At 41.4% G+C, this 14,506-nt stretch overlaps 1 protein-coding gene across 2 annotated transcripts in view; it reads right to left on the bottom strand.

Moving 5' to 3' along the window:
* Nucleotides 1-2,115: 2,115 nt before the first annotated feature.
* LOC106081673 (nose resistant to fluoxetine protein 6) overlaps nt 2,116-14,506 on the bottom strand; it is a 29,828-nt gene continuing 17,437 nt past the window's right edge. Inside the window, exons 8-12 of one of the 2 annotated variants that reach the window (XM_059369351.1) lie at nt 8,959-9,072; nt 8,551-8,894; nt 8,341-8,483; nt 8,148-8,274; nt 2,116-2,656 (exon numbers count right to left, since the gene is read on the bottom strand). In XM_059369351.1, the coding sequence (XP_059225334.1) occupies nt 2,628-2,656; nt 8,148-8,274; nt 8,341-8,483; nt 8,551-8,894; nt 8,959-9,072 (757 nt within the window). In that variant the 3' untranslated portion in view covers nt 2,116-2,627. The remainder of the gene's footprint in view (nt 2,657-8,147; nt 8,275-8,340; nt 8,484-8,550; nt 8,895-8,958; nt 9,073-14,506) is intronic. The other variant, XM_059369352.1, reaches the window with a different exon arrangement.

The following is a 14,506-nucleotide window of genomic DNA, read 5'->3' as shown; positions in this document are numbered from 1 at the left end:
TAACCTGATATAGCTCCTATATAAACCGATCTCCCGATTTAATTTTTTGAGCCCCTGGAAGCCGCAATTTTTGTGCGATTTGGCTGAAATTTGGCATGTAGGGTTCAGTTATGACTTCTAATAACTGTGCCAAGTACAGTCAAAAATAGGTATATAACCTTATATAGCTCCCATATAAACCGATCGCCCGATTTGACTTCTTGAGCCCGGGTGTGTACATGAGCAGATAATATGCGAGAAAGAATGTTAACAACAGAGAATGCAAACAAAAATCTGACATCTTAATACCGTCAAACCTGGCCGCCTGTTCGCGTGGGACCACCTTTTTAAATCCGCCTTGTTTGCTTATAGTGGCAACACTTGAAACTATTGCCGGCATCATTTTTACTTGTTTTATTGGTTCACTTTTCCTTGATGGCGGACCATCTGATTTGTGGTTGTTGTACAAATGAGACCACCTTTTATTGTTTCGCCATGATAAGCAGAGTACTATTTCCGCCTATTTTTAGTCAAGGTTTTTTTTATATGGAGTTTGACAGCATTCCGCCTGAAAAGCTGAACAGAATGCTCTGTCCGAACCATGGCGAAATATGGAAATATCCATTTCCGACTCTATATAATGTATATATATTCTTGATCAGCGTAAAAATCTAAGACGATCTAGTCATGTCCGTCCGTGTGTCTGTTGAAATCACGCTACAGTCTTTAAAAATAAAGATATGGAGCTAAAACTTTGCACAGATTCTTTTTTTTGTCCATAAGCAGGTTAAGTTCGAAGATTGGCTATATCGGACTGTATCTCGATAGCCACATTTATTATCCGATTTAGCTGAAATTTGATACAGTGAGTTGTGTTAGGCCCTTCGACATCCTTCGTTAATTTGGCTCAGATCGGTCCAGATTTGGTTATAGCTGCCATATAGACCGATCCTCCGATTAAGGGTTTTAGGCCCATAAAAGCCACATTTATTATACGATTTTGATGATATTCGGGACAGTGAGTTGTGTTAGGTCCTTTGACATCCTTCGTCAATTTGGCCCAGATCGATCCAGATTTGAATATATCTACCATATAGACTGATCCTCCGATTTAGGGTCTTAGGCCATAAAAACCATATTTATTATTCGATTTTGCTGAAATTTGGGACAATGAGTTGTCTTAGGCCCTTCGACATCTTTCTTCAATTTGGCCCAGATCAGTCCAGATTTGGTTATAGCTGCTATATAGACCGAGCCTCCGATTTAGGACTTAGGCCCATAAAAGCCACATTTATTATCCGATGTCGCCGAAATTTGGGACAGTGAGTTAAGTTATGCCCCTTGACATACTACTGCAATATGGCACAGTTTAATCCAGATTTGGATGTAGCTCGGCCATATAGACCGATCCCTCGGTTTTAGGCTTTGGGGCCATAAAAGGCGCATTTATTGTCCGATGTCGCTGAAATTTGAGACAATGAGTTTAGTTAGGCTCTTCGACATCCTTCTTAAATTTGGTTCAGATCGGTTCAGATTTGATTATAGCTACCATATAGACCGATCTCTCGATTTAAGGTTTTGGCCTCATAAAAAGCGCATTTATTGTCCGATTTCACCGAAATTTGGGACAGTGATTTGTGTTAGGCTCTTCGACATTTTTCTGCAACTTGGCCCAAGTCGGTCCAGATTTGGATATAGCCGCCATGTAGACCGATATCTCGATTTAAAGTCTTGGCCGCATAAAAGACGCATTTATAATCCGATTTCACTGAAATTCGACACAGTGACTTATGTTAGGCTTTTCGACATCCGTGCCGTATATGGTTCAGATTGGTTTATTTTCAGATATAGCTACTGTACTTATTAGTATTTGGTCCAAATCGTTTGCTTTGCTTTGGGACATAAGGTATGTAATTTTCACCGGATTTTGATAAAAGGTGGTTCACGTATATACCCGAGGTGGTGGGTATCCAAAGTTCGGCCCGGCCAAACTTAACGCCTTTTTATTTATTTGTATTAGCACGGCACATTTTATACAAGAAACAATTATTTCAAAAACTTACATTTGCGCCAGATATTTTAAAGCGCGTATTTAAATTTATTTGTATTTGATGCTGTGTTCGTTTACAATAAACTAACAAATATGAGCCAAACAAACTGAAAACAATAGAATAATAAAAAATAAGAAATACAAAAATAAATAGAATAAAATAAGAAAATAGACTAAAATTAAGATATAGAACATTTTTATGATTTTGTGATATGTACAACTGAAAATGGTAATTTATCCATATTTTCAAGAAAAATTTGCACTTTCACAAAGCCAAAACTGCCTGAAGGGACGTTCCAATGCTTTTGCTACGTACTAGAGAATTCTTAACTATTGCCTCAGTTTGGGATCAAAAAACTCAATGGCTTGGCTGTTATAGTCTAAAATATCAAATAAAGCATGATAATAGTCTTTGAAATAAAAATGCAAGTTAAAATCAGGAATCACGATTTTCCCCGTAGACATATGGTCTATTGGACTTTTTTGCTCAGTACAATCCCAGGAATCGGAAACGCGAAGCAACCATCAAGATTTTATTCTTTCCATACGAATCGCCCCACCCTAATGTACAATATTTCTATTTTTTTGATTATCCGAATTAGTTAGACTTTTTTGAGTTTCGTGGATCTGAAAAAAACAATAAAAAAATAATTACTAGTTTTAACATTTTAATTTTTTGTTGAACTGTTTTTTCTCATAGTTCTTTTTCTAGTCTATGCGCTCAAGATCAGTGGTTTTTGGCTGCTATGTAACTACCAAACCAATGGTTGGTTTGGTAGTCTAAATGGGAAAAGACTATTGCTTATAACTTCGAAGAAAACTGTTAGTAACAATTTTCAAAACATTTTTTTTTAAATAAATAAAATCACCCACGGTTGTCAAATAATAAATAATTTGGACAATCATTGGTAAACCTGTGGTAAATGCCAACCAAAAAAACTGATCTTGAACGCATAGACAACAAAAAAACTATAATTTTAGATTTTAACAAAAAAGGTTTGTAAAACATAGGAGCTGAAAAGTATATTCCGACCTCCAGATTTAACGAAATGAAACAAAAAACACGCCATTTAGTGTTTTCTCTTCCACATCTCCAAAGTTTGGAACTGCGAGTAATATTAGACTTCTCGACATCTGTAAATAATAGAGTCGGTCAATATCTGGATGCGGTTATATTTCAGCAGTATGCTCTTTTTGAACAGCAAAACATTACATGCAAAATTTCAGTTAAATCGCGCCCTCTAGAAGTCAAGACCCATGAACAGTTTATATGACAGCTTTATCAAAACATGGAACGATTTGAACCACACTTAGCACAGTTGTTGAATACGATAACAAAATACTTCGTGCAAAATGTCATTCAAATCGGATAAGAATTACGTCCTCTAGAGGCTCAAGAAGTCAAGACCCAAGATCGGTTTATATGGCTGCTATATCAGGTTTTGGACCGATTTGAAACATACATGGCACAGTTACTGGATGTCATAACAAAACACGTCGTGCAAAATTTAATTCCAATCGGATAAGAATTGCGCATTCTAGAGGCTCAAGAAGTCAAGACCCAAGATAGGTTTATATGGCAGCTATATCAAAACATGGACCGATTTGGTCCATTTACAATCCCAACCGACCTACTCTATTAAGAAATATTTGTGCAAAATTTCAAGCAGCTGGCTTTACTCCTTCGAAAGTTAGTGTGCTTTCGACAGACAGACGGATGGACATGGCTAGATCGACGTCAAATGTCACGACGATCAAGAATATATATACTTTATGGGGTCTCAGACGAATAATTAGAGTAGTTACAAACAGAATGACGAAATTAGTATATCCCCATCCTATGGTGGAGGGTATTAAAATACGTCATATAATACGATATGGTATCGTAGAGCCTTGTTTAATGCGTTGTTCCGAATTTCATCTAACAAGACTCAAATATACGACATTTTTGTGTCGTAGAAATTCAGTTATGGAGCATTATAAGGTAGTACTTGTATTGTAGCTACTACTAAACCTAATCATCATATTAATTCTTCATTCATTATTTTTATATCCATGATGACCTAGCGATATACTGTAACTTTACTTTTTTTAATTGGCTATAGCAGTATGTTTGTCCCAGAATAGCTTTCCAAGCGCCTCGTTCTTCTGCGCTCCTTCTATAATCTATGACACCACGTTTCGAGGTGTGATCTTTCCATCGGGCTTTTGGTTGTCCCGATTTGCATGTATCATCATGTTAGCCTTCAAAAGACTTCTTTGCTGAAGCTTCTTTATTCATTCTGACAACATGTCCTAGCCAACGCAGTCGTTGTATTTTGATATGTGTAACCATGCTATCGTCGTCATACAGCTCATGGTTCATAGAACGCCTATATTCTCCATTAACGCAAACTGGTCCATATATCTTACGAAGAATCTTTCTCTCAAACACTCCAAGCACAGCCTCGACAGCTTTTACAAGTACTCGTGCTTCAGAACCATATAACAACACGGGTAGAATAAGTGTATTGTATAGTGTAATTTTCGTCTGTCGAGAGGTGGCCTTGTTTCTAAACTGCTTACTTAATCCAAAGTAGCATATGTTTGCAGTATTATTTCACGCTTTATTTCAAAACTTATGTCATTTGTTTCGGTTAGGGCGGTGCCTAGGTCGATAAAGTTTCTGACTATCTCAAAGTTGTCGTTCCCAACTTTCTGATTTTCTTTTTATGATCTGTTGTACAGGGCATTTTGGCACCATCTTGCTACCATCCGTTTCTTTTTATCTCCATTTACTGCCAGACCCATTTGCACTGACTCACTACTACTTCCGGTGACTGACCTATGATGTCGATGTCATTGGCATAGGCGAGTAGCATGTGTTCTGTTGTGACTAGTGTGCCAAGTCTATTCACATCTGCATCTCATATAATCTTCACCAGCCTTGTCTCCTTGTCTGAAAACTTGTTTGGTATTGAATGGTTGGGAGAGATTCTTTCCTATTCTTACTGAACGTGTATCAGCAAGTGTCATCCTGCAAATCTATTTAATTTTACAGGGATACCAAACTCAGGCATGGCTAGAATATAACCCCATGGCAGCTGGTAGTACGCACCGGATTGATCCGATGGAATCCTTCATCGGAAAGGGCTGTCGCCTCAGTGTACGTGTTCGTCCTTTTTTCGTCATGGGTGTGACACATTCCGGATTGCCTTCTCCGCACGCTTTTGGTCCGTGCCGGGATTCAAAAGAACCCCGACCCTGGTTCTGTTCGGTTTACCAGAACAAGTTGTACGCACCGAATTGGCCCGATGGAATCCTTCATCGGCAAGCGCTGCCGCCTCAGTGTACGTGTGCCTTCTTCGCACGCTTTTTGTTCGTGCCGGGATTGAAAAGAACCCGGAAGTATATAATTTTTGCAATTGAATTGCTTGATCTCCCGACTGACGTAACCTAGCAAGCCACCATTTCTTTGGGATCAGACCATCTCTCCATAATACTCACCATCGACCGACCATCCGACTTCGTAACCTTTGATCGCGATAAAGTCAAAAGTAGAAGCAAGGTCCTCAAGTCACTTGCCGGCAGCTCTTGGGGTGCTGACAAATAAACCTTGTTGACAACGTACAAAGCAATTGACCGGTCTGTGGTAAGTTATGCGGCGCCAGTTTGGTCCCGTCAACTTTGTGACACGCAGTGGAATAATATACAGATCTGTCAGAATGCCGCCTTCGAACTGCAACGGGATGTTTCAGTTCTCATGTGGACCACCTCCATCAGTAGATAAAGATCCTACCCGTGTGAAGACATAACTACATGCTGTCTAAGCAATACCTTCTGGGCAGAGACCATCCAAACCATCGTCTTGTGGATAAGTATTCACCGCCCAGAAGCCTTAAAGTAGATCTAAATTATCTAGAGCATGGGATCCAGCGCTACAGGAGAGAACCTCTAGATCAAGCTGGCGTAGACAACATTCATGCAGACATTGTAGCAGATGCGGTCAATAGCTACTGGGTGAATTTAGTCCTTGGAGAACGACAGCCTCCCATTGCAACTGAAAAAATACATCTCCCCCGGCAAACCAGAGTAGTTATGGCTCAATGGCTCAACTACGATACGGCCTCAATTCCTACAGCGCAAGGATTGATTACAACGTGCAGGATGTATGTCCCGATTGTGACCAGGGACCACACCACACACGTCACCTGTTTAACTGAGACTCACTCGTCTCAGACTCAGACTCTCAGACTCACTCGTCTCAATGTGAATATATGGTCTGGAGAGGATTTACCATTTCTAAAGCCGCATTGATAGGGCCCAATTATCTCATTGACTTTAGGTTTTATTCCTTCATACAGTACGCACGAGAGTATCTCGTATGTCATGGGGAGGAGACTTATTCCTCTGTAGTTGGTACATTCAGTTTCGCCTTTTTTCTTGTGTACGGGACATAGTATGCTGAAGTTCCAATTATCAGATATGCGTTTTCTAGCCATATCGCGTAGACGAGCTGAGGCATACTCCTTATCAAAGTGTCGCTTTCGGTCTTAAATAGTTTAGCGGGCAACCCGTCGGCTTCAGTTGCCTTGTTATTCTTCAGTCGGGTCACAGCTCCTTGGACCTCATTCTGACTAGAAGGTAAACATTTTATACCATCATCAGGTATTGGTTCTGCGGTATCCTCTTCGCCGTCATCGTCGAACACTATCTGTTTCAGTTACTTCTTTGTCTCTGCAGGAGGATGTGCCTGCACCAAAGCCTTCGGTTTGATGTTTAATTCTTTGGTGGAATTTCGGACTTCATTCTGACTCCTGTACATCTCAATTCGCTCACACTCACGTCTTTCCATTTCCTTCTTCTTTCTGCGAAATAGGTGATTCTTCTCTCTCCTTTTCACTCGAAACCTCTACTTCATCTGTCCCTTTGCTACTAATTGCAGATTTGCTCTGTAGGTCGCATTCTTGCCTTCAATAGCATCTCGACACTCTTGGTCGTACCAATGAGTTTTTTGTTACTGCGCAGTTATAGCATCGGGACAAGGAGTGATTTCATCAAGCAGTTGGGTGAGTCGAGTGCATTATGCCGTGACATCTGTTGCGTTTGCAACTTTTCAATGTCGAGCTTCCGTGCAGTGTCTGATCGTACTTTCCCGCCATGCTCAGACGGATGGGAACCTTTGCTGCAACAAGGTAATGACTCGAATCTTTGTAAGGTTTCCTCTTCACCGTTATCGTCGAACACTATCCTCAACACACAATCTGTATCAGTTACCAGATTTTCCTCTTTGTTGCTGCAGGAGGATGTGCCTACACCAAAGCCATCGGTTTGATGTTTAATTCTTTGGTAGAATTTCGGACTTCATTCTGATAAGGAGTGCTTTCATCAAGCAGTTAGGTGAGTCGAGTGCAGTATGCCGTTAACATCTGTTGCGTTTGCAGCTTTTCAATGTCCAGCTTCCGTGCAATGTCTGATCGTACTTTTCCCGCCATGCTCAGACGGATGGGAACCTTTGCTGCAACAAGGTAATGACTCGAATTTATGTTCGGTTCCCAGTCATCGTCGAACACTATCCTCAACACACTATCTGCATCAGTTACCAGATTTTTCTCTATGTGTCTGCAGGAGGATGTGCCTGCACCAAAGTCATCGGTTTGATGTTTAATTCTTTGGTAGAATTTCTGGACTTCATTCTGACTCCTGTACATCTCAATTTGCTTACACTCACGTCTTTCCATTTCCTTCTTCTTTCTGCGGGATAGGCGTTTCTTCCCTCCCCTTTCTCTCCCGATACCTCTCCTTCATCTGGCGCGTTGCTACTGATTGCAGGATTGCTCTGTATGCCGAATTCTTGGCTACAGTAGCATCCTGACACTCTGGGTCGTACCATGGGTTTCTTGGGAGAGGCTTCCGGTACCCAAGTACGGATTTTGAACCTCAAGTGTTTTCAAATATTAAAAGAAGAATATTGGGAAAATATAGGCAAAGCATTTCTCTGTGTTTTGCAAATTCGAAAACAGGGAGAGGACTGATAAATGCCCTTTTCATAGACTTCTTCATTTTCCTGTCCAACTTGATCTTTTATTAAATGGAATGTTTTCTCCTCAAAACATAAATAACATTTCACTTTACTCACCTTCCGGTTTTGCTCTTAATTTGACTATTAATACATCCAAAATTTGGCCAAAAGGATATTCCACTAACAGACATGCGAAAAATGCCGTAATTAATGATAACATAAACATTGTCATTCCTTGGCCAGTCTGAAAAAAATGTTAGATCCGTATTTATGCCAGTCTAAATTTAAGTAGAAAAATCTGGAAACTTACATAGTACATATCTGTAACATAGTGTGGTTGGCGCTGGTATCCATTGATGATCTGTAAAATTATTCCATGCCATAAATACACTTGGAATGATAAGCGTCCCAAAACTCGGAATAAGGGTAAACAGCAAAATTCATAAGCAATTTCTAGAAAAATAAACAAGAGAGTGAAGTCGTTAACAGAGGCACTCAGGATGTCTATGCAAAAATTTACTTCCTGCCTTGCAGGTCATTCCCAGCACAGGTATGCCGCAGACAAAGACAATCCATAAATTTCGATTCAAACCACTAAAAAGTGCCGTCCATACGGATGGTTGCTGGAAAATCATCCGTGTGCCCGCTAGAGTAATGCCAGCGGCAATTGGAAATATTAGCCAAAAGGTTATTTCGTATTTCAGCACACCGCGTATTTTGCGTTGGATTTCTGGCTTGCTGAGGTAATTCGTGTATAGGTCTCCACACCAAATACCAAAGATATATCCGCCCAAATTGTTGTAGAAAGGAGTGTACAAGTATTTGAATAATTTATCATTATAAAAATACCCATAGCGAAGGTTCCTGAATACAGATGGACAAATTAAATATTCTTTTCTTCTTATTGATGGTTTAATTCTAAACTTACTCGGGCTTAACGACTAAAAGGGCCTCCAGTTTCAAAAGATAACTGATCATGGTAGGAATAAGTACGGCCAAAATGGATAAAGTCACCAGAATACGCTTCTTGTACTGGGGGTATCTGAAAGGAAGTTAAGTTATTCGTCTTTATTTACAAGAGAATGGACAAAATGAAATTTCAGCGAAATCGGGTAATAAATAAAGCTTTTATGGGCTTCAGACCTCTTATCGGCAGATCGGTCTATATGACAGCTATATCTAAATATAGTGCGCTCAGAACCATATTAAGGTCGGATGTTGGGAGGCCTTAACCTACTCACTGTTTCACTGCTGGTGAGGAAAGCAAGAGAGACAGGGAACGAGGTACTAATAGGGTGCGACGCGAACTCTCACCACATTTCGCGGGGTATAAGCCCTGGCAGAGTTCTTGAATACTAACGATCTAATAACACTTAATATCGGTAACCTTTGTTAATAGGATTAGGGAGGAGGTATTAAATGTGATAATATGTTCGGAAAATCTGATCGATGAGGTTCAGAATTGGAGGGTCTCCATGGAACATTCTTTCTCTGACCATAGCTACATAAGGTTTAGAATAGCACGGCCAGCGCCGAATCCGATAAGCTTCCGGAATAAGTTGAAAACCAACTGGACAAAATTCGGAAGGCTACTCAGAAGAAAACTTGGGCAAGATAATTTAGATTGTCCAAGCATAGAAAGCATGGACGGAAATGTCAATAGGAGTATGACTGCACTGGTGGGGTCCGTCGAAGACAGTTGTACTCTCCGGCAAAGGAAATGAGCCCAAGAAAAACCCTGGATGACCGGGGAGATTCGCAATATTGGGAAAGAGGTCCGCAGACTTTTTAACAGAGTACGTCGTAAAAAGGCGTAAGTTTATTGGGATGTATATTACACACGGCTCAAGGAATACAATAAGATTACCAGAGCGGCAAAATGTGCCTCCTGGAAGCTTTTCTGCGAACAGGTCAAGAGCGTTAATGACGCCGTCAAGATAAAAATGATTCTCTCAAAAACCCATGTTCAAACTGAAACTTTAGTTGACGACATGGGAGTGAGAGCAGAGACATCGGAGGATATGTTGAGGCTTTTGATGCAAACCTATTTTCCACAGGATACGAAGGGACTTACGGAGACACGGGAATTTTGGAATAATGACGTTGATCGAAGGTTTGTAATAACGGAATTTATGGTGAAGGAATCCTTGAGGAGCTTCAAACCATTTAAGTCACCCAGACCTGATAGAATATTTCCGGCGTTACTACAGAAAGAGGCAGACTATCTGGCCAGGATTTTCATATACTTCGAAAGCCTGGCAGGAGGGAAGGGTGGTGTTTATACACAAGCCCGGCAAGGCAAGGCCTACAAACCCATAAATCTTACATCCTTTCTACTCAAAACCACGTATTCCACGTATTGTGAACACCATGATAAAGAGTATGACATCCAGCGAATTGCTCAAATACAAACAGGATGCCTATATCAAGGGAAGGTCGGTGGAGACTGCCCTACACGTGGTTGTGCATAAAATAGAAGAATCTTTCGATGCCAAAACGTACATACTGGCGGTGTGCATTGACATCGAGGGGCTTTTAACAATGTGCGGACAGACACACTGATCCAATCCTTAGAACAGTACCGGGTGGACCCGGTCCTTAGAGACTGGATAAACCATATGTTAGGGAACAGGTGGATAAATTGTGTTTCGCATGGCATAAATATAAGGAAGTAAGTGGCACAGGGCACGCCACAGGGAGGCATTTTATCGCCACTCCTATGGGTGACCACTATAAATGACCTATTACGGATGCTGACTGATGAGGGATTTGAACTCGTCTGCTACGCAGACGATGTTAAAATACTTCTAAGGGGTAAGGATCCGAACGAGCTATCCAGATGGACGGAAAGGGTTTTGCGTATGGCTTATGACTGGGCTAGACCCAGAGGTCTCAATGTTAACCCAAGGAAGACTGAAATATGCCTGTTCACAAGGAAGGCGAATGTGGGCCAAATTAACGCACCACGTTTCCTCAATAAGACGATATCTGACAAGGTCAAATACTTAAAAGAACATGTTACACGGATGGATCAAAGCTAGAGTAAGAGTGGGCCTGGGGGTTTACATTGAAAACCCAGGGACTGAGATCTGTTTTAGACTGCCTGACCACTATACGGTCTTGCAGGCGTAGATCCGGGCGATAGCATGTGTAAGGCATGCGGGGAAGATGATGAGACGTAGGAGAATTTCCTTTGTCATTGCCCGGCATTTGCGTCCAACAGATACCGGTACTTAGGTGCAGACACAATATCAGACATGAACCAACTTAGGGGAGTGGTATTGAAAACAATTAAGGATTTTGTAAGTAGCACTGAATTCTTAATTTAAAATTTTCTTTTTAGAGGTTACTTTATAGTTTTTAGAGCGCACAACAAGCCGATTCTGGCTTAGGTGTATGTCCATTGTGGCATGGGGCGGATTAATATCTGTACCCTCTTTTCAACCTAACCTAACCTAGGTCAGATGACGAAAGGCTTAAAATAACCCACTGTTTCAAATTTCAGCGAAATCGGGTAATAAATAAAGCATTTATGGGCATTAGACCCTTTATCGGCAAATCGGTCTATATAGCAGCTATATTCAAATGTGATCCAATTTGGCCTGTTCAAGAACTTAACCAGCGTGCACCAAAAAGATGTATCTGTGCCAAATTTCAGCTCAATATCTCAAATTTTGAAAGCTGTAGAGTAATTACAACAGACGGACGGACAGACACATGGACATCGTTAAATCGTCTTGGAATTTTACGACGATCCGAAATATATATACTTTGTAGGGTCGGAAATTGATATTTCGATGTGTTGCAAACGGAATGACTAAATGAATAAACCCCCTATCCTACTGTGGCGGGTATAAAAAATAAAAAAAAAAAATTTTCAAGAGCTCATAGGTCTTTTCCGAATCGAAATTTGTTGTTATTCCAGTTCACCTGGAATCTTGAAGGTAGTTCCTAGTCATGCTAGCTTGTTCGCTCTACAAGTTCGAGTAAATTTTGAATTTAAGGCTCTATAGCCATTTCGTTGATAGATCTGCGTCAATCAAGGTTGTGGTTTTCTGAGTTCTAAATTACCGACTTCATCAAGCTGTCCTTAGCGATATTAGCAATACTATTTTTCGCCTAAGTTCTCTTAGAGATGGATTGTTCTCCAGGTGAACGCAGTCTTTTAAATGTACCTCTCCCTAATAAGGAAATGAGGCGTCCGGGTTAGATTGGCGATCTTTAATTCTCCGAGCCACGTTAAGGGAGTTTCTATCCTAATTGGGCCCTGTGGGCTCTTTCAAATCCATTTTAAGCCTACTCCCGGGCTTTAGATCTGCTGTTTCACTCAAAACAGACGTAGATCACCATTCGCTTAGAGGATAATAATGTTGTAGCTAAATGCCGTGGCAGGGCTATGATGGAGAAAAAGTGAAATGTAAGGATAATATAACAGGTTCTGAGAACATGTTGTATTTGCATGGTGGAGCGATGAGGAAAACGCTCATTAGGGAACTGGAGACAATTCTAGATTAAGATTAATACAGATTAAGTGCGAGACAGCTACTGAGGCTATTAGACTTAAGGCGATGGGAGAATAGATTGAGGATACCATTGCGCTATAATCGAGGCGGCGATAGGAAACCTGGAAGGAATAGAAAAGGTTTTCGATCAGATAGCTGAGACAAATTTGAGGTCAAGTGCGAGGCACAGCTGCCAGCAGCACAATCTTGAATTGACGGAACCCTAGTATTGCCATCTGGAAGATCATGTTATACAGATGGATCAAAGCTAGAGGACAGAGTGGGCCTGGGGGTCTACATTGAGAAACTGACCTGCCTGACTGGTTCCGGGCAATCGCTGAAAACGTGAGGTTATATGATGCTAACGAAGACGTTGAGTGTGAAGATCTTCACGGATACCAAACTGGCCATCAGGGCAATAACAACCAGGACTGTAAGGTCACGAACAGTCTTGGAGTGTAAGAAGGGGATCAAAACCCTTCCTAAGGATGCCACAATCCACATTTTATGGGTTCCATGGCGGAGTAAGGGGGAATGAAAAACAGATGATTTGGCGGTGAAGGATGACCCTAATTCGGTTCTTGTCTGGTATTGTGTGCCCACCTAAGTACGGGTGGCTGTTAGCCGGGAAAGCCTGGCAATGACATAGGTTAGGTTAGGTTGAGAAGAGAGTGCGGATATTAATCCGCCCCATGCCACTATGAACATACACATAAACCAGTAATCGGCTTGTTGTGTGCCCTAAATACTAAAAAGTAACCTCGAAAAAGAAAATCTAAGTTAGGAATTCCTTAATTGATTTCCATGTCACGCCCCTTAGTTGGTTCATATCTGGTATTGTGTCCCTACCTAAGTGCCGGTATCTGTTAGACCCGAAAGCCGTCGTAATCCTATGTATCCCGTTAAGATAAAGAAAGCTTATTTCCTTTCGGTTATAAGCTCGAATTCTCACAATCCGGATCTTCCCATAGAATTTTCGTTGTCTTACCGACCGTTTAGCGTTCGTAGCGTACGCTCTTAACTCGGACTGCGTCAATCCTAAAGTCTTGGGGTTAGTCTATTGACGGCAGTCCCCCGACCTTCACTGCCAAATCGACTGTTCTTTCATTCCCGCTTACTCCGCTATGGCCCGGCACCTAAGGCGTTAATCTTCTTCTTATACTTCAAGACTGTTCGTTACCTTAAGGTCCTGGTTGTTATTGCCCTGATGGCTAGTTTGCTGTCCGTAAAGATTTCCACACTCGATGTCCTCGCATTAACACCTTACCACCTCGCGCATACTGTGATCGCCCGCATCTCCGCCTGCAGGACCATATTATAGTCAGGTAGACGAAAGCACATCTGACTCAATTGGTTCTCAATGGAGACCTCCCAGGCCCACTCTGTCCTCTAGCTTTGATCCATCCGTGTAGCATGAACTACCAGATTGCAATACCAGAGTTCCTTCAATCCAAAACAGTGCCGATCGGAAACTTCTTCCATTCCTTCCAATTTTCCTATCGTCGCATTGGCTATACCGCTATGGTATGACCTGCTGTGATCCACTTTGCATTCTCCCTTCGCCTTAAGTTTCATACCCGCAGTAGCTGCCTCACACTTACTCTTTTTTTCTATGGCTCTGATATCGAGAATAGTCCCTAGTGTCCTAGTGGGCGTGGTTCTGATCGCACCGGCTATGCCACGGCAACATGTTCACTGAACCTGTTGTATTGTCCTTGCATTGCACTTTTTCGCCATCGCAGTCCATTAAACTATTGAGACGTACATGAGTATTGGTTTAATCTCGCTCCTGTGAAGTCAGCGGACGACATTCGTCTATATGGTGCCCAACATCTGTGAGCCTTCTTGGTACGCTTCTGAATGTGACACTACCAATTCAGTTTCCTTTTCAAGATCACTTCTAGTTATTTGACCTTGCCAGATATCAACATCGATCGCACAATTGTACAAGGTTTCTTGCCATAATCATACAAT

Source organism: Stomoxys calcitrans, chromosome 5 (assembly GCF_963082655.1).
Source record: "Stomoxys calcitrans chromosome 5, idStoCalc2.1, whole genome shotgun sequence".
In the NCBI taxonomy this organism is placed as follows: Eukaryota; Metazoa; Arthropoda; class Insecta; order Diptera; family Muscidae; genus Stomoxys; species Stomoxys calcitrans.
This window is presented reverse-complemented; position numbering and strand designations above follow the sequence as displayed.